Genomic DNA, 20,144 nt, shown 5'->3' with positions numbered 1-20,144 from the left:
GGTGCCCCTATTATTAGACATTATGGTCTAATTTTCTCCATTAAAATTCACAACACCGGGCACCTGGGTGAGCTATCAGTTGGTTAAGCATCTGCCTTTGGCTCAGGTCATGATCCCAAAGTCCTGGGATCCAGTCCTGTGTCAGGCTCCCTGCCCCGGGGCCCCAAAATTCACATGTTTATTCCCTTGGCAAATCTGGATTAAATACAACTGACTGCTTACTCCATTCGTGTAACCACACAAATAAAAATGGCTTGACAAAAATACACAATCATGCCGCCTATTCTCACTTTAAACTTATGACCATCAATCTCAAGTGGACCCTTAGTACTTCTTGCTAAGCCTATTACAAATTCCCAGGCCTACTCACTTTCCTCTAGGCAATTATTTCCTATCTTTCCTTTGCTCAGAAGATCAAGAACTTCTTTCCCAGCTCCCTTCCAGTTAAAGGGTTCACTCCTATTTCAGGGAGAAAATAGAATCACACAGAAGAGAATTTCCAGTTGCCCCGAGATCTGTATCTTCCTGCACTATCTGCATCTGTGCCCGTGTACCCTGCCTTTTCTTCTGCTGCTACGGATAAACTGTCCCATGCTCTAATAAAAACATCTCCCCCCACTGTGCACTGGATCCCACACTCTCTTACCTACTACAGATACTGCCCCAATGCTCATCCTCTTCCCCTCCTGCACCATCAACCTTTCTTTCTCTGAGTGCTTTCATTCAGCACACACACATGTAATGCCACCCATCTTACCAAAAAATCCTCCCTCAATTCTATCTCCCCATCTACTACTACTCCATTTCTCTGTTCCACATTAAAGCAAAACAACCAGAGTTATCTAAACTGTCCTCCCATTTTCACATAAAACTCTTTCATTTAGGCTTTTGCCCCATCACTTCTCCGAAACCGCCTTCCCCAACACTGCAATAGCCACATTGCAAAATCCAGTCATTAATTTGCAGGTAAGCTCTCCCTTTCTTTCTTTCTTTCTTTTTTTAAAGATTTTATTTATTTGACAGAGATCACATCAGGCAGAGAGGCAGGCAGAGAGAGAGAGGAGGAAGCAGGCTCCCTGCTAAGCAAAGAGCCCAATGTGAGGCTCGATCCAGGACCCTGGGATCATGACCTAAACCAAAGGCAGAGGCTTTAACCCACTGAGCCACCCAGGAGTCCCAAGCTCTCCCTTTCTTTTTGAAATAGTCTCATCATTTAGCCTCCAGGTAGCACCTCTGTTCACTTTCTCCCTTAATGACTGGCTGTTAGTGTCTCCTACTGCTTTCTTCTCATCTTCCCAGCTTCTACATATTGGACTGTCTCAGATCTTATGTTTTTAAGTTGCTTTTCATCTCTGTCTACATTCAAGTTTCTTGCTTTAAATGTCCTCTACATGCTCAGTATCAGACCCCAAATATATACCTGCAGATGGCATGTCTCCCCCCAACTCCAGAACTCTACAACCAACAGACTAAACCTGCTCCTCTCAGGCGCCTGGGTGCCTCAGTCAGTTAAGCATCTGCCTTCAGCTCAGGTCATGACCCCAGGGTCCTAGGATCCAGTCCCACATCAGGCTTCCTGCTCTGCAGGGAGTCTGCTTCTCCCTATGCTCCTCCTCCCACTTGTTCCCTCTGTCTCTCAAATAAATAAGAATCTTTTAAAAAAGTAAATAAACCTGTTCCTCTTATATTCTTCTCCATTTCAGTAAATAGCATCGCCATTCTTCCAAAAGCCCTGTCATGCTAGATTCTTCTTTTTCTAACCCTATAAATTCAAGCCAATCCATTAATAGTCTTGTTTGCTCGACTTTCAACATCTGTTCAGTACCTAATTTTTTATAATTACCTCCACTGCTATCACCCAGGCAAGCAACCTGGTACTATTGTATTAGTCTTGCAATCAGTCATTCTTCCTTCTTCCCTTGCCATTCACACTCTCTATTCAAAACAACAGTGATATTCTTTAAAAAAATATTTATTTACTTAATTCACTTGGCAGAGATCAAAAGTAGGCAGAGAGGCAGGCAGGGGGTGGGGGAAGCAGGCTCCCTGCTGAGCAGGGAGCCCAATGCAGGGGCTCGATCCCAGGACCTTGAGATCATGACCTGAGTCAAAGGCAGATGCTTTAACGCACTGAGCCACCCAGGCACTCCAACAGTGATATTTTTTAAATGTCAGACCATGTCACTCTTCTGCTCAAAACCCAATGGCTTTCAAACTCATTCACACTGAAGCTAAATCCTTAACACGACCTTTAACACTCTAGATTAGTACTTCTCCAATTTAAATGTGCATCTGAATTACCTAGGTATCTTAAAAAATTGATTTTCTGATTCAGCAGTTCTGAGTTAGAGCTTGGATTTCTGATAAGTTCCTAAATCATGATTCTAATGTTGCTAGTCTGAAGACCACACTTGGAGGAGCATGACTATAGAGGAAATCTGGATCACTTCTCACCTGACCTCTTTTGCCCTAGCTTATTCCACTCCAACCAGATTGGCATTTTACCACCTCAGATCCTCAGCACTGGCTTTTGTCTCTGCTTAGAATGCCTATGAGAATTGGCATAGTTCACTTCTTCACTTTTTTTTTTTTTTTTTAAAGATTTATTTATTTATTTGACAGACAAAGATCACAAATAGGCAGAGAGGCAGGCGGGGGTGGGGGAGCAGGCTCCCCTCTGAGCAGAGAGCCCGATGGGGGCCCAATCCCAGGACCCTGAGATCATGACCTGAGCCAAAGGCAGAGGCTTTAACCCACTGAGCCACCCAGGCACCCCTACTTCTTCACTTTTAAGGCCTCTGCTCAAATGTCACCTATCAGAAATCCTTCTCTAATCATCCAACATAAAATGCAGTTCCTACTCTGCCACACCCTATCTTTATTTTTTTTAAAAAAGATTTTATTTATTTATTTGACAGAGAGAGAGTGAGAGAGCGTACAAACAGGGGAAGCAGCAGAGGGAGAGGGAGACACAGGCTCCCCATCAAGCAAGGAGCTTGATGCAGGACTCGATCCCAGGACCCTGGGATCATGACCTTAGCCGAAAGCAGATGCTTAACAACTGAGCTACCCATGCGCCTTGTGTCACATCATGTCTTGTTTATCTTGCTTATATTTCTCCCTGGCACTTCTAACCATCTGACAAATCCCATATTTATTTATTCCTTGTTGAGAACATTGAGAGAAAGAACTTTTCAACTTGTATGTTTTGTTCACTGTTGTATCTCCAGTACCCAGAAAAGTGCCTGCCTGACACACAGTGCATCATCAGTAAATACCTGTTCAACAAATTAAACAATTTGTTCTTGTAGAACTTATAGTTAGGGTTCTAGACACCAAAAGCAATGGAACTGTTATAAAAACAACAACAACAAAACTCTAATAGTGATTATCTATTTAAAAAATGATGCACTGGGACATCTGGGTGGCTCAGTTGGCTTCTGGCTCAGGTCAGATCCCAGGGTCCTGATAACTCGCTAATAGGCTCACTGATAACATATAAATCGCTTTGTTCAGCTCTAGGCTTCAATGGATAACTGCATTGTACATATACTGTTCAGTGTTGCAGCTATATGTGTTTGTTTGTTTGTTTGTTTTCCCCTATTACTACACTCTTGGAAACAAGAGATCTAGACTTTAAAAATTTTTAACCTAAAACAGGTCAGATCAAGTCCCACTCATTCTGAGAAAGCTACCTTCTCCTATAACCTTTAAATCCACCCAAACTTAATTTTGGCGTATGATAAGAGATAAAGATTAAAAATAAGTTTTTGTCCAAAGAGTAGCCACATACACCCAGACTGTTTATTGAATAATTGAGGAAAGGAGGTCAATGTGTACATTCTTCAGGTAATAATACATCCCAAACAATGCTAGGAAAAAACAGTGACTAGGAAAGATATGTTCTTTGTCCACATGGAGCTTAGTGGAGCAGACAGACAATATAATTACATGTGGGATGGTTGTTTTGAAGTGCTAGGCACAGTAGCAGCATGGGGTCTTACCTCTAAGCTGCGATGGAAGATTTCTGATGGACAATATCTCTTGCACAACATACTGATTCACCCCTCCACTTTTCAACAACTCCTCAGGGGATAGAGGCAGACGGAACTCATACAGTTGGGGAGACATCTTTCTCCCACTGGCTCACAGGGCTGTATTCCAAACAGCAAATAGGTTAGGGTTTATATCTAAGGCCTGTCTTTTCTTCTGGTTCTGTTATTCCTGCCCCTTCAATATATGATGCTTATATCAAACTTCTATCAAGCTGGTAACATTACCTCAGAAGACGTGAGATCAACCCTGGACTAGAATCTAATTCTAGTTGTGACTGCCACTTGGTCATGTCACATAATCCGGTGAACCGCATCTGCAGTTCTGGAGTTACTTATCTGGAGTTACTTATCTCTGATTATTTTACAAAGTTGCTCTGAGGATCAAATGAGTCAAGGGCTATGAAAATGTTTACAGAGCTGTAAATTGGTGTATCAATGCATCAAGTTAGCATTATTATTTCCGTTGTTATGGACAAAGTTTAACACAGAGACCGTCTCACCCGAGGCCAGGACAGTGGGCCAGCATGGGTTAGTGGGTGCCCTCGCCCCAGAATAGGAGTATTAACATTTAATACATATTTGTTTACAATGTGTCACCTACTTGGTGGGCTATTTGAATACATCATACCTGATCTAGTTCTCCAAATACTAATATCAAGGAATGCATAGTAATATAACCCAATTTACAGATGAGGAAATTGAAGCTTAGAAAGTTAGGCGATTTGCCCATATTCCATAGCGGATCTGTAAAACGTACTGTTTCTACTACATCTTACCCCAAGGATATACGCATGGAACTTCCCGCCTCTCCTACCCGGTCTAATACCGCGTCATACTGCCTCGAGCCCAACATGCCCAGTCTCTCATTCCCCGCCGCCCATTAATACCACACCTCAGAACTCAGCCGTCGCTCCTCCGACTCAGGTCGCGAGGCGAAATGAAGGGAAAAAGACGGAGTGCACAATACGCACCAATCAGTACCGCAGCTCTCGAGCGGGCAGAGAAACCGGCCAATCCCCTGTAGCAGGAGGCAAAAACCCGCCTCAGAGCCAGGCGCCGCGCGGGCAAAGCCACAAACGTGGAGTTCAAATCTCAACGGCCGTTAGGAGGCCAATCGCGACACTCACTGCAGAAACCGGCCAATCACTCCGCAGGAGGCGGGAAGCCGGGCCGCGTTGCGGACGGAGGGGCGGGGTCTGGATCCAGCGTCCGTTCCCCTCGTCTGGCGGCTGCTGGGTTCTCCTCCGCTTCTAACCGGGAATTGGTAGCGTCCCTGGGCTAGGGCTCACTCAATCATCCCCCCAGGACAGGAGGCAAGTCCAAGCCGGGAGTTTAGAAGGCTTAGGCAATAGTCCACGTTCCGCCATCGCCTCTGCTGTGTGACGTCCAGCAGGTCACTTCACTCTGAGCCTTACATTTCCTCTCCAGTAGAAAAGGGGTAATAAAAACAGCTATAGCGCAAAACCGCTGTGAGGCACAGAAAAAGGAAGCTCGGAGTTCCAGGGTCTGCACCTTCATCTCCCTCACAGTTGAGGGACAACCCAGGACAGGGAGAATTTTCTTGAAATTTAGTTCGGGGGCCTCCCAGGCAACCACGAGAGTAGCGGCTCCGTCGTTCCGACGCTCCCAGACTTCTGCGGGCGAACCGGAAGCACCGGGGAGGGGCGGGGCGGGAGTTTGTCCGGGTTCGTACTTTGGAACCAGGAGGGCGGGGCCTATGGCTGGGGAAGGAGGGGCCGAGGCGGGGTGAGCCCAAGATGGCTCCCTCCGTCTAGTGCCTTCTGACGCTAGTGCGGAAGGTCCCTGTCATCTCTTTGAAGGCCACGTGCGACGCTGCGCTGTTGTGGGGGAGAGACGAGAGCAATGGCAGGGAGCCTCTCTTTGGGGGCAGGAAGGGTCCTATGGGGCCGGGTGCCCTTGGCCTGCATAAGCTTCTCTCTGGGTAAGTGACTCATACAGAAAAATGCCCGAGAACTGCTTGTTTTGTAAGCAGCTCATATTCATTCCATTTCTTCCCCATCCCTAGGTATTCCTAGAATGTTCCATGTAAGGCTCACCCTTCCTCCTCCCAAAGTGGTTGATCGTTGGAACGAGAAAAGGGCCATGTTCGGGGTGTATGACAACATCGGGATTCTGGGTAAGACGTGACTCTGCGGCATAGAATCTCAGAATGGCAGTTGTACCTTAAAGACTTTTTTTGGACCAGCGTAGGAACGGTACCATGCTCAATAATAGTAAGAGTAGACACGTGCGTGTCTATTTACGTTGTGTACGGTGCTGTTACTTCTTAGAATAACTTTTTCACTTTACAGCCAAGGAACCTGAGGCACAGAGACATTGTGTGATTTTCCAAAAGCTAGTAAATGGCAAAATTTGAACCCCTCAGCAACCTGAACAGATTGGCTTCAGAGACTGTGTTTTGTTTTGTTTTGTTTTTTTTAAGATTTCACTTATTTATTTGACAGAGAGATCACAAGCAGATAGAGGCAGGCAAAGAGAGAGTGGCGGGGTGGGAGTGGTGTGGGGAGCAGGCTCCCTGCTGAGCAGAGAGTGCTATGCGATGGGGGGGGCTGGATGCCAGGACCTTGAGACCATGACCTGAACGGAAGGCAGAGGCTTATTAACCCACTGAGCCACCCAGGCGCCCCGAGGCTGTGCTCTTGATCATGTGGTATAATGTGTCTTTTCTATAGGTGTAGGTCAGGAAATGGCAACTTTGTGCTGAAGGCTTAGCGGGTGGAGGCTGGCTTCCCTCTTGTCTTGGAACTAATACCCTCTCTCATATTACACAGGAGACTTTGAAAGGCACCCCAAAGAACTGATCAAGGGCCCCAGATGGCTTCGAGGCTGGAAGGGGAACGAATTACAACGTTGTATCCGAAAGAAGAGAATGGTTGGAAACAGGATGTTCCTTGATGATCTGCACAACCTTAATAAACGCATCAGTTACCTCTACAAACACTTTAATCGGCACGGAAAGTATCGGTAGAAGAGAAACCTGGGAACTGTGGAAGAAGCACATCTGTAACACAGAGAAGGGGAACAGTACTTTTCCTTATAAGGAAAGGAATTTGTATGCTCTCTGTAATAAAATGGGGCTTCTTTGGAATCTGTTATCCTCATACTTTATTTTACTCTAGTTGAACTTTTACTTATTCATGTAGACTATGAAGTCTGACTCATCCATAAGTCTTATAGTCTTAGGTTTGGACTTAACCACCTGCCCTTTGCAGACTAGCCATACCTATAGCTTTTAAAAAATAAAAATTATTATTATTATTTTTTAAGATTTTATTTATTTATTTGACAGAGAGAGATCACAAGTAGGCAGAGAGGCAAGCAGGGAGAGAGAGGAGAGAGGAGGAAGCAGGCTCCCCACCGAGCAGAGAACCCGATGTGGGACTCGATTCCAGGACCCTGAGATCATGACCTGAGCCGAAGGCAGAGGCTTAACCCCCTGAGCCACCTAGGCGCCCCCCAAAATAAAAATTATTATTTGCACTTTTTGACATTTAGCCCTTCATGTACTGAAAATGGTAACTTTTGATTACCTCATAATTCTGTTAAGTTAAATGTGTTTTTAAAAACACTTTCGGGGCGCCTGGGTGGCTCAGTGGGTTAAGCCGCTGCCTTTGGCTCAGGTCATGATCTCAGGGTCCTGGGATCGAGTCCCGCATCGGGCTCTCTGCTCAGCAGGGAGCCTGTTCCCTCTCTCTCTCTCTCTCTGCCTGCCTCTCCATCTACTTGTGATTTCTGTCAAATAAATAAATAAATAAATAATCTTTAAAAAAAAAAAAATAAAAAAATAAAAACACTTTCACACTGGTGGAAATGTAACAGATGGGATTATGCTTCTGCATTCTCATCAAAAATATTGGGTACCTCTTCTATAGGAAGAACAAAATGTAATAGATAATATTAAACAGAAAATAAATAGTAAATAGAATATAGCTTTTGTCAAATATTTTGTAAATAGAAAATAGCTTTTCTAGTTAGGGAATAAAGATTTATTCTCACATGTACACTTCATTCTGAGGCATTAAGACCATATAAATGGTTTACATCCTAATCCTGACTGATCGTCAGAATCATCTTGGTAGTTTCACAATTTCAAAAGCCTGGTCCCTGCCTCCAAAGATTTGTGATCTTTAGAGCTGAGCTGAGTCTTGCACATCTATTGTGTGTTTTTTTTTTAAGATTTTATTTATTTATTTGTCAGAGAGAGAGGAGCGAGAGTGAGCACAGGCAGACAGAGTGGCAGACAGAGGCAGAGGGAGAAGCAGGCTCCCTGCCAAGCAAGGAGCCCGAGGTGGGACTCAATCCCAGGACGCCGGGATCATGACCCAAGCTGAAGGCAGCTGCTCAATGAACTGAGCCACCCAGGCGTCCCTAAGTTTGTTTTTTTAAGACACATTTTAAAAATGTATCCTATATATGATGTAAAATTTAAAATTACTGAAGTGTAATAAAGTGAAAAGTTTCTAACAGACTTTTTTTGTGCTCCTTCACAGAGGTGACCACTCTTTTTTCCCCAGAGGCAACCATTCTTTTTTTTTTTTTTTTAAAGATTTTATTCATTTATTTGACAGAGAGAAATCACAAGTAGATGGAGAGGCAGACAGAGAGAGACAGAGGGAAGCAGGCTCCCCGCTGAGCAGAGAGCCCGATGCGGGACTCGATCCCAGCACCCCGAGATCATGACCTGAGCCGAAGGCAGCGGCTCAAACCACTGAGCCACCCAGGCGCAGAGGCAACCATTCTTAAAAGATTCTTTTTAGTCCTTTGGACATACAGCGTGCATGTTCAAGCTTATATTAACTATATAAGTCCTTTGAGAAGAGTAGCATTACATACTACTATTCAGTACCTTTCTTATTTACTTAGTATAACTTGGGTATTGTTTTATATCCTCACATCTATACCATAATGTTTTACTAGTTCCATTTTGATAGCTAGTTAGATTGTTTTCAGGTATTTACTTATTCAAAGTATTACTCCTCTAGCTCAGGTCATGATCTCAAGATCCTGGGGTGGAGCCCTATGTTGGGTTCCACACTCATCGGGGAGTCTGCTTCTTTCTCTCCCTATGCCTCTCACTCTGCTTGTCTCTCTCTCTCTCAGATAAATAAAATCTTTTTAAAAATGTATATCCACACAATGGAGTATCATCATTCAGCCATAAAAAAGAATGAGTTATTGATACATACAACAACACAGATGAACCCTGAAAACACTATGGGAGATAAAGAAGGCAGTCATAAAAGACTTATATTTACATGAAATGTCCAGAATAGGCAAATCCACAGAGACAGAAAGTAGATTAGTTGTTGCCAGGGGACAGGGCAAGGGATGATGAATGAGAGATGACTGCTGACAGGTATAAGGTCTTTTTTGGAATGATAAAAATGTTCTGGAGTTAGCAGTAATGGTTGCGCAACCTTGTGAATACACTTAAAATCACTGTATACCAAATGAGTGGATTAGATGGGATACAAATTATATCTCAATTTTTAAGATGGGGTAGGAGACTTGATTTATTCCTAAATTAAGCTTTATTTTTAAAATAAAGGTAATACATGCATATAGTTAATCAAAAAGAAGGGAAAATGGGGCATCTGGATGGCTCAGTTGGTTATGTGTCTGACACTTGATCTCAACTCTTGTCTGAATCTCAAGGTAGTGAGTTCAAGCCCTGCATGGAGCCTACTTAAAAAAGGAGGGGGTGGAAATGGACAAAAACATCAGTCCCCTACTTCACCCATCTACCCTCCAAACTACCTTTCTCTAATGAAATGCTTTCACTTCTTTAAAAATTTAAATTCAATCAATTAATGTATAGTATATTATTAGTTTCAGAGGTAGAATTCAGTGATTCATCAGTGTTAAATAATACCCAGTGCTCATTACATCATGTGCCCTCGCTAATGTTCATCATCCAGTTAACCCAAGGGCTTTCACTTCTTTGAATTATTCTGGTATTTATTATCATAACTTGAAATAATATGCCCTCTTGCTCTTTATGATTTACCAGCTTTAGACTTTATTAGCTTCCTGTTATGAAAGATGAAGCTTTAGCCCTCCATGATTATCTTAGTTGATACAGAAAAGGGAGTTTAAAGATTCAACTCATATTTTAAAAAGCCTGTTAAACTAGAAACAGAACTTAACTTGGCAAAGATTATTTACAGAGATCAGCAACAAATATTTAATGAACAAGTATTCACTTTAAGATCAGCAACAAGGGGCACCTGGGTGGCTTAGCGGTTAAGTGTCTGACTCTTGATTTTGGCTCAGGTCATGATCTCAGGGTTGTGAGATAGAGGCTCATCTCAGCCTCCATGCTGGACACAGAGGCTGCTTAAGATTCTCTCCCTCTGGGCGCCTGGGTGGCTCAGTGGGTTAAATCTTCTGCCTTTAGCTCAGGTCATGATCTCAGGGTCCTGGGATAGAGCCCCACATCAGGCTCTCTGCTCAGCACAGAGCTTGCTTCCTCCTCTCTCTCTGCCTGCCTCTGTGCATACTTGTGATCTGTCTGTCAAATAAATAAATAAAATCTTAAAAAAAAAAAAAAAGATTCTCTCCCTCTCCCTCTGCCCTCTCATCCCACACCGCCCCCCCCCTCCAAAAAATCAGCAACAAGACAAGGATGCCTGCTGTTCTTGCTGCACTTTAAGTTAGTACTGAAGGTCCTAGTCAGTGTCATGGAAGGAAGAGAGGGAGGGAATGATGAGGAAGGATGTGAGGGAGGAAGGAAGGAAGGAATCGAGGGAGGATGGAAAAGAGAGAATGGATATGAGGACTGAAAGAAAAGAGATCAAATTGTGGTCATTTACAAATTATATGATTTTCGTTGTCTAAAACAGGAATCTTTAAAACTTAAATCTAAGTGAGAAAAAGAAACAGAATAAGATTTAAAACATCATGTATGTAATTAAAAGTACATGAACAGAAAATAACATATTTTGCAAAAACAGAATTATATGAAACAATTTATTTGATTTTTTAAAAGACTTTTATTTATTTATTTGACAGAGACAGAGAGATAACAAGCTGGCAGAGAGTCAGGCAGAGAGAGGAGCAAGCAGGCTCCCTGCTGAGCAGAGACCCTGAGGCAGGGCTCAATCCCAGCATCCAGATAAGGAGATGGAGACCTGAACCCCAAGACAGAGGCCCAACCCACTGAGCCACACAGGCCCCCTATCAAACAATTTATAATGTCTATGGCTATGGAGGGGAGATAGAGGAAAAATAAATTTAAAAAAATGAAACATCTTTTGATGGATAAGTAAAGATCATGTGGTCTCTCAGAAAAATAATGTTCTATTTTTGTCTTTAGGGTGATTTATATTCTAAGAAACATTTATTTCATCCTGTTGGTTTCTTAAACTTATCAGTGTTTATTTTAACAGGTCAAACTTTACACACCCCCAAGTACCTTTTGATATTCTCACCACCTATTACACAATCATGTGTAACATACATGTACAATATATGTATGTTTGTTGCTGATTTGGGGTATATAACATAAGGTACTTCAATATAGCTGTACATACTAGCTTTCTGGGGCAGCCATAACAAAATACAACTTTGGTGGCTTAAACAACAGTAATTTACTGTTTCATACTTCTAGAGGCTTAGCAGTCTGAGATCAAGATGTCAGCAGGATTGGTTCTTCTCAGGGCTATGAGGGAAAAATCTATTTCATGATTCTCTCCTAGCTTCTGCTAGTTTGCGGGCAATCTTTGGTGTTCCTTGTTTTGTAAATGTATGAGCTTGATCTCTGCCTTCATGTTAAAATGACATTCTCCCTGTGTGTGTGTCTCCAGATTTCCCCATTTTATAAAGATACTAGTCATACCAGAGTAGGGCCCACTCTACTTCAATATGACCTCATCTCTAATAATTACATCCGCAACAATCCTAGTTCCAAATAAGATCACATTCTGAGGTACTGAGGGTTAGGACTTCAACAACAACAAAAAATTGTTTAAAAGATTTTATTTTTAAGTAATCTCTACATTGAATGTGGGGCTCAAACTCATAACTCCAAGAGTGAGAGTCACATGCTCCAAAAAAACAGAGCCAGCCAGGTGCCCTGGGACTTTAATTTAAAAAATTTTGAAGGACACGATTCAACTCCTAACAAGAGTCTTCAGTCTCCTAGATATATATATATATCTATATATATAGATATATATATATATGTATCCCACTGGTATATATATATCTACTAATATACATACCACATTCTTTTGCTTTTGTTGTTAGTTCTTGAAATTCATGATTCCTTATAGCTTCAGCAGATTTTCCACATTGGATTTTAGAAGAGGAAGCCAGTGGCCTCTATAAGTTATCTTGTCAGGAATCTAGATTTACACTTCTCAATCCCCTCCTTCCTTATGGTCTCCCCACCCCCACTCCTCTTCATCAAAATTATCTCAAGATTTTGGCTTAAATCAGTAGGTCTACATTACCAGGACCACATCAATATTGCTTGCTACTTATTGTACAGTGGAATAACTTGTGTTTCTTATTTAAAAACTCTGTATCTTTATTGAGATATAATTTTCCCAATTCAATTTCTTTTAGTATATTTGCTGGGTTATACATCCATCATCGCACTTAATCTTTGAACATTTTCATCATTGCTCCAAAATGAAACCCTATATTCCTCAGTTGCTATCCTCAATTCCCCTCCCAGCTCTAGACAGCCATTAACCCACTTTCTGTCCCTATAGATTTTTGCCTATTTGGGATATTTCATCTAAATGGAATCACACCCTATTTAATCTTTTGTGACTGTTTTTTTAAACTTAGCATAGTACTTTCAAGGTTCATTCATGTTGTAGAATGTATCAGGACTTCATTCCTTTTTATTGCTGAGTAACATTCCATTGTATGGATATACCATACCATATTTATCCATTTATTAGTGGGTGGACATTTGGATTTTTTTTGTTATTGTTGTTTAACTTTTTGGCTATTCTGAATAATGTGACCTATGAACATTCATGACAAGGTTGGTTTTGTGTGGAGATTTTTTAAAAAAGATTTTATTTATTTATTTGGCAGAGAGAGATCAAGAGATCACAAGTAGGCAGAGAGGAAGGCAGAGAGAGAGAGATGGGGGGGAAGCAGGCTCCCTACTGAGCAGAGAGCCCGAGGTGGGGCTCGATCCCAGGACCCTGAGATCATGACATGAGCCAAAGGCAGAGGCTCAACCCACTGAGCCACCCAGGCACCCCTGTGTGGGCATTTTCATTTCTCTTATGTATATACCTAGAAGCAGAATTTCTGGGTCACATGGCAACTCTGTTTAACTGTTTGAGGAATTGCCAACTATTTCCCAGATTGGCTGCATTATTTTGCCTCTCTACCTGCAGTGTACAAGGGTTTAATTTCTCCACATTCTTGGCAACAGTTGGTATTATCTGTTTTTGTTTGTTTGTTTGATTTTTCCACTATAGTTATCCTGGTGGGCATAAAGCAGTATCTCACTTTGGCTTTGATTTGCATTTCCCTGATGGGTGATAATGTAAAGCATTTTTCTTGTGCTTACTGAACATTTTCTTATCTTCTTTTGAGACATATAACTACATTTTCTTTTAAGACTTTTATAGTTTTAGCTCTTACATTTAAGTGCGGAGGCCAAGAAAAACAAAACTGTACCCACCTCGAGTCTAGCCCTGACATAAGTACAGCCATCTTGACAAAGCAAAAGCTGGCACCTTGCACCCCCTCTCCACCCATTCCCCTCCCCTCAGTAGTATGTGTGAACAAATAGTTAACTTGCAGAGATCACAATCCTGCAAGACAGGAGTCTCCCTCAGTTTACAAATGTCCTAGAGATTTACAACAAAGAAAATTAAATTTCTTCTAAACCTAAATCTCACTAACAAGGATGCTTGATAGAAGGAATGTGACATTCCACCAGGAAACTCCCAACTGTCTTCATGTTAGTGCCTCATTAGAGGGAAAAATGGCCTTGGCTTGATAATAACCAGGCCTCAATATCCTGACAGTCTTCTTTACCCTGACAGCCCTTCTGAACACCCCCTTTGTCCTCACCCACCGCTGAGTCCACCCCTACTCTGGCTTTAAAAACTTTGGCTGTAATCTGGTTCGGGGTCCAAGTCCCTACTCCACTGTGTTGGGTATACTTGGGCCCAAGCTTAAGCTTGTCAAATAAACCCTCGTGTGATTACATCGGTGTTGGCTCCTCGGTGGTCTCTCAGATGTGAAAACTCAGGCATAACATAAGTTTTTGATATATTTTGATTTAATGTTTGTGTATGGTGAGAGGTAGGCATACAAATTCATTCTTTTGCATGCTGACATCCAGTTGTATCAGCAACATTTGTTGAAAAGATTATTCCTTCTCCGTTAAATAGTCTTGGCACCCTTGTTGAAAATCAATTGACATAAATGTGAAGTAACTTCTATTTCTTATTTAACTTTTTATTTTTCCTTGAATAATTGCCTTTTTTCCTTTTATATAGTTTTCTATGTATCTAGCTCTAATTTTTTCCCATATGTATCATCAGACCTATAAAAATACTTGTTCATATTATTTTTCAAATATTTAATATGTCAGATACTTTACCAGTTTTTTTCTCTGGAGACTTTCTTGCAGTTTTTTCTATACTCTTATTTAGGACACGTTGTTTCTGGGTCTGTGGCACAGCTACCATTCCAAGGATTTTCTTTCATCTGTTTTGTGTGTGGACCCAGCATTCCATTCCCTAAATCTATGGCCTTTCTCTTTCTTGTTTGCCAAAGCACATCGTCTAGTAACCTACTTGAAAAGAGAGGTAAGAGTTTGATGCTGAAAGAAATCTGTATTCTACTTTTTGAATATTTATTTATCTTATTTTCATATTATCCTACATTGATAGTTTGGTTGATATGGAATTCTAGATTAATGATAATTTTTCTTCAGAATTTTAAAGGCACTGCCACATTGTCTTCTGTCTTCTAATACTTTATTGAGATGCCATTCTGATTCCTATTCCTTTTTCCACCCTTTTTTGAATTCTTTTAGGATCTTCTCTTTTCCCTAACATTCTGATTTCATAAAAATGTGTCTTGATGTGTTGGGCACACAGCACATTATTTAATCCAGAAGGATTTGTTCAATTCAGGAAAATTTTCTTGTATTTCTCTTATAATCCTGTTTTCTCATTTTATCTCATATCCTGTTTTCTCTTTTTTTGAACTCCTATTAGTCAGACATGGGACAATTTGGCTTGATTTTCCAACTCTTTCTTATTTCCTATTTCTATCTCTGCTGGCTCTTGCTCTTAGAACCTTGTTCCTTATTTGTTTGCAATTTTTGATCACCATTTACATTTCTTGGAACTGTATCTGTGGAAATTCCCCAGGGCCTGGATTGATGATGAGCTCATCTGGAGAGAATTGCATTGCTTCCCGCCTGGTGCTTGGTGGCACTATTAACCTAAAACCAATTTAAATTCTTACCATTTTGTTTTTAGGATCAACAAAACATTTGGCAGAAAAGCGATGCTTGGCTTTATAAATTCTTTGCTAGTACTTAAAAGAAAAAAAGGTAAAAGATCTCTACTAGGCACCTAGGTTCCAGACAAGCAATTTTCTATAGCATCCCCTAAGGCAGTGTGGGTGTGAGTATACTTTAAATCCACTCTTCCATGACAATATAGGGGTTCTGACTTTATGGTGGGGAACTTCTGTTAGATTTCTAACCCTAGAAAAGCCTTGAGCTCTGTCTCCTCTGCCACAGTGGCATCCAGTGAGGCCATCAACATACCTAAATTCAACTTTTGAGCAAAGTCCATAAGGCAAAACTAGCTTACAGTGTTTAGCTTATCTCTCTGAGTACCAGCTTTAACTTACTTTTTGGTCACACAATCTATATTTTCTTGTCAGCTCATAAAAGCTTTTAAAAAATAACCTTTTGAGGCAAAAAATCTAGAATAACTAAAACTATCTGAAAAAGAACAGCAAAGTGGTAGAAATAATTCTATATGATGTTAAGGCTTACTATGTACCTATAGTAATTAAGACAGTGTGTTATTGGCAGAAGGAAAAAGACACACAGTTCAGTGGATCTGATCCACTGATCCCAGAAAACCCAGAATTAGACTTTCACAAATATGCCAAACTGATTTTTTTTAAAAGATTTTATTTATTAAAAAAAAAAAAAAAGATTTTATTTATTTATTTGACAGACAGAGATCACAAGTAGGCAGAGAGGCAGGCAGAGAGAGAGGAGGAAGCAGGCTCCCCGCAGAGCAGAGAGCCCGATGCGGGGCTCGATCCCACGACCCTGGGACCATGACCTGAGCTGAAGGCAGAGGCTTAACCCACTGAGCCACCCAGGCGCCCCCCAAACTGATTTTTTTTAAAAGGAAATAATAATAATACCTTTTTATGTTTTTCTTCCAAGTCTTTATTTATTTTAAAGAATTTTAAAGATTTTATTTATATGACAGAGAGAGAGAGATCACAAGCAGAGAGGCAGGCAGAGAGAAGGGGGAAGCAGGCTCCCTGCTGAGCAGAAAGCCCTATGTGGCTGGATCCTAGGACACCGAGATCACGACTTAAGCCGAAGGCAGAGGCTTAGCCCACACAGGCGCCCTATTTATTTTAAAAAATTGAAAAAAGTTGGGCGCCTGGGTGGCTCAGTGGGTTAAGCCGCTGCCTTCGGCTCAGATCATGATCTCAGGGTCCTGGGATCGAGTCCCGCATCAGGCTCTCTGCTCAGCAGGGAGCCTGCTTCCTCCTCTCTCTCTGCCTGCCTCTCTGCCTACTTGTGATCTCTCTCTGTCAAATAAATAAATAAAATCTTAAAAAAAAATTGAAAAAAGTTTATTTATTTTCAAGAATGAGTTGGGGGGTAAGGACTGAGGGAGAGGAAGACAGAGAAACAGACTCCCAGCTGAGCATGGAGCCTGATGCAGGGCTCTACTGCAGACCCCCAGAGATCATGACCTGAGCTGAAGGCAGACACTTAACCCGTTGAGCCACCCAGGCTCCCCTCAAGTTTTTATTTAAATTTAAGTTGGTTAACATATAATGCAGTATTGGTTTCAGGAGTAAAATTCAGTGATTCATTACTTACATATAATACTCAGTGCTCATCCTAAATGCCCTCCTCTTATTTAAAAAAAAAAAAATTATTTATTTATTAGAGTAAGGAGAGGAGAGAGATCATGAACCAGGGGTGGGGGCAGAGGGAAAGGGAGAAGCAGACTTCCCGTTCAGCAGGGACCCTGATGTGGGGCTCAATCCCTGGACCCTGATATCGTGACCTGAGCTGAAAGAAGCAGCTGATACCCAACAAGTGCATTCCTTAATGCCCATCACCCATTTAGCCCATTCCCCCTCACCTTCCTTCCAGCAACCCTCAATTTGTTCTCTATAGTTCAGAGTCTCTTACAGTTTTCCTCCCTTTGTTTTTGTCTTATTTTATTTTTCCTTCTCTTCCCCTATGTTCTTCTGTTTTGTTTCTTAGATTCTACAGATGAGTGAAATCAAATGGTATTTTTCTTTCTCTGACTTATTTCACATAAAATAATATACTCTAGTTCCATCCACATTGCTGCAAACAGCAGGATTTCATTCTTTTTGCTGGCCGAGTAATATTCCTCTCTCTGTGTGTGTGTGTGTGTGTGTGTGTGTGTGTGTGTGTGTGTGTATCACCACTTATTTATCCATTCATCAGTTGATGGACATCATCATTTGGGCTCTTTCCAGCACATGCCCCTTTGAATCAGTATTTTTGTATCCTTTGGATACTTAGTAGTACAATTGCTGGGTCATAGGATAGTTCTATTTTAACTGCTTGAGGAACCTCTATACTGTTTTCCAGAGGGGCTACACCAGTTTGCATTCCCAACAGTGGTTTCAGAGGTTTCCCCTTTCTCTGCATCTTCCCCAATGTCTGTGTTTTTTTCCGAAGTGGTTAATTTTAGCTATTCTGATCATTGTGAGGTGGTATCTCATTGTGGTTTTGATTTGTATTTCCTTGATAATGAATGATGTTGAGCATTTTTTTCATGCATCTGTTAGCCATTTATTTGTCTTCTTTGGAGAGATGTCTGTTCATGTCTTTGGCCTATTTATTAACTGGATTATTTATTTTGGGGGTGTTGAGTTTGATAAGTTCTTTTTTGTTCCTTTTCCAGCTCCTTTAGGTGTGTTGTTAGGTTTTGTTGCCAAACTGGTTTTTGACAAAGGTGCAAAAGCAATTCAATGGAGAAAGGTTTGCTTTCTCAATAAATCGTCCTGGACCAGATGGACATCCATAGACAATAAAATGAACCTTGACCTAAACTTTACACCTTATACAACAATGAACTCAAAATAGATCACAGACTTACATGTGAAACATAGAAATATACAACTTATAGAAAATAAAATAAGAAAAAAATCATCAGGGTCTAGAGCTAGGCAAAGCTTCTTAGACTTTACATCAAAAGTATAATCCATAGAAGGAGAAGTTAATAAATTGGATCCTAACAGAACCAAAAACCTTTGCTCTATGAAAAGATCCCTTTAAGAGGATAAAAAGACAAATGACAGACCTGGAGAAAGCACTTATTAGACAAAGTACTTTATCTAGAATACATAAAGAAGTTCTAAAAACTCAATAGTTATAAAAAAAAAAAAAGGGAGGGGGCAACCCAATTAGAAAATGGGCAAAAGGTATGAACAGACCCTTCACCAAAGAGGATAAATGGATGGCAAAAAACACATTAAAACATGTGCAACATCATCATCCACTAGAGGAATGAGAATTAAAACTACAATGATATATCACTACAGACCTATCAAAATGGCAAGAATAAAGAAACTACTGACAACACCAAATGTTGGTGAAAATGTGGGGAAACATTGCTGGTAATTGGTAAAGCGACTGTGGAAAGCAGTTTGGCAGATTCTTCTAAAACTAAACATGATTACTTTCCTACCCAATAATTGCACTTGTCCTTTAGTGAGGTAGATAGTTAAATTATGGCATACTCATTCCACAGAATACTACTCAGCAAGAAAACTATTGATAAGTTGGATGGACTTCCAGGGCATCATGGAGGAAGGGGTGCTTTGTCAACAAGTGGTCCTGGAGCAATTGGACATCCATAGGCAAAAATAGGAAAAAAGCCAATCTTAAAAGGTCTCATACTGTATGATCCCATTTATGTAACATTCTTGAAATAAAGTTATAAAGATGGAGAACAAATTAGTGGCTGATAAGGGTTAGATATGGCTATAAAAGGATAGCACAAGGGAGCCTGATAGTAATGTCATAGTTCTATATGGTGACTGTGGTGGTGGTTACGGGAATCTACACACATATTACATAAAAACACACATGAATGCGTGTAAGTAAGACTGGTGAAATATGAATAAACTCTGTGGATTGTACTAACGTTAATTTCCTGGTTTGAATACTGTACTGTTACCACTGTGGGGAACTAGGTGAAGGGAGATGGGAGGCCACCTTATGTGAATCTACAATTATTTTTCAACAAGTTTAAAAAAATTTTAATTTCGGGGCACCTGGGTGGCTCAATTGGTTAAGGGTCTGCCTTCGGCTCGGGTCATGATCCCAGAGTCCTGAGATCAAGCCCCACATTGGGCTCCCTGCTCTGCGGAGAGTCTGCTTCTTCCTCTCCCTCTGCCTGCCTCTCTGTGTACTTGTGCTCTCTATCACCCTGCCAAATAAATAAATAAATATATATATTTTTAAAGATTTATTTATTTATTTGACAGACAGAGATCACAAGTAGGCGGAGAGATGGGCAGAGAGAGGGAGAGAGGAATGGAAGCAGGCTCCCTGCATAGAAGAGAGCCTGATGTGAGGCTCGATCCCAGGACCCTGGGATCATGACCTGAGCCGAAGGCAGAGGCTTTAACCTACTGAGCCACCCACGTGCCCTGATAAATAAATAAATAAAAATCTTTAAATAAAATCTTAATTTTTAAAAAATTCACTGATTTTTTTCTATTGGTTTTTTTCCAAGGGAGATTTTTTTTAAGATTTTATTTTTTTATTTGACAGAGAGAGAGAAAGAGAGATCACAAGTAGGCAAAGAGGCAGGCAGAGAG

General features: G+C 41.1%; 2 protein-coding genes across 3 annotated transcripts in view; one reads left to right on the top strand and one right to left on the bottom strand.

Moving 5' to 3' along the window:
- The window catches only part of NCAPD2 (non-SMC condensin I complex subunit D2), a 29,849-nt gene extending 24,164 nt beyond the window's left edge, over positions 1-5,685 (bottom strand). Inside the window, exons 1-2 of one of the 2 annotated variants that reach the window (XM_059184608.1) lie at positions 4,948-5,685; positions 4,005-4,154 (exon numbers count right to left, since the gene is read on the bottom strand). In XM_059184608.1, coding sequence (XP_059040591.1) covers positions 4,005-4,131 — 127 coding nt within the window. In that variant the 5' untranslated portion in view covers positions 4,132-4,154; positions 4,948-5,685. The remainder of the gene's footprint in view (positions 1-4,004; positions 4,155-4,947) is intronic. The other variant, XM_059184609.1, reaches the window with a different exon arrangement.
- An 85-nt stretch (positions 5,686-5,770) lies between these two features.
- On the top strand, positions 5,771-7,164 carry MRPL51 (mitochondrial ribosomal protein L51). The gene is made up of 3 exons (XM_059184620.1): positions 5,771-5,997; positions 6,082-6,192; positions 6,848-7,164. Exons 1-3 carry the CDS (start codon positions 5,919-5,921, stop codon positions 7,042-7,044), a joined length of 387 nt encoding a protein of 128 aa, XP_059040603.1. The 5' UTR covers positions 5,771-5,918; the 3' UTR covers positions 7,045-7,164.
- Positions 7,165-20,144: the final 12,980 nt, after the last annotated feature.

The sequence above is a fragment of the Mustela lutreola genome, chromosome 8, assembly GCF_030435805.1.
Source record: "Mustela lutreola isolate mMusLut2 chromosome 8, mMusLut2.pri, whole genome shotgun sequence".
Classification (NCBI taxonomy): domain Eukaryota; kingdom Metazoa; phylum Chordata; class Mammalia; order Carnivora; family Mustelidae; genus Mustela; species Mustela lutreola.
Note: the sequence above shows the minus strand (reverse complement) of the source record. Positions and strands in the feature narration are given on the sequence as shown.

What these genes read in the sequence shown, in the direction of transcription:
- MRPL51 (XM_059184620.1), top strand. Translation starts at nt 5,919, where the DNA reads ATGGCAGGGAGCCTCTCTTTGGGGGCAGGAAGGGTCCTATGGGGCCGG. An exon ending in CTGCATAAGCTTCTCTCTGG is followed by an intron (nt 5,998 to 6,081) that starts GTAAGTGACTCA and finishes CCCCATCCCTAG; the next exon opens with GTATTCCTAGAATGTTCCAT. An exon ending in TGACAACATCGGGATTCTGG is followed by an intron (nt 6,193 to 6,847) that starts GTAAGACGTGAC and finishes CATATTACACAG; the next exon opens with GAGACTTTGAAAGGCACCCC.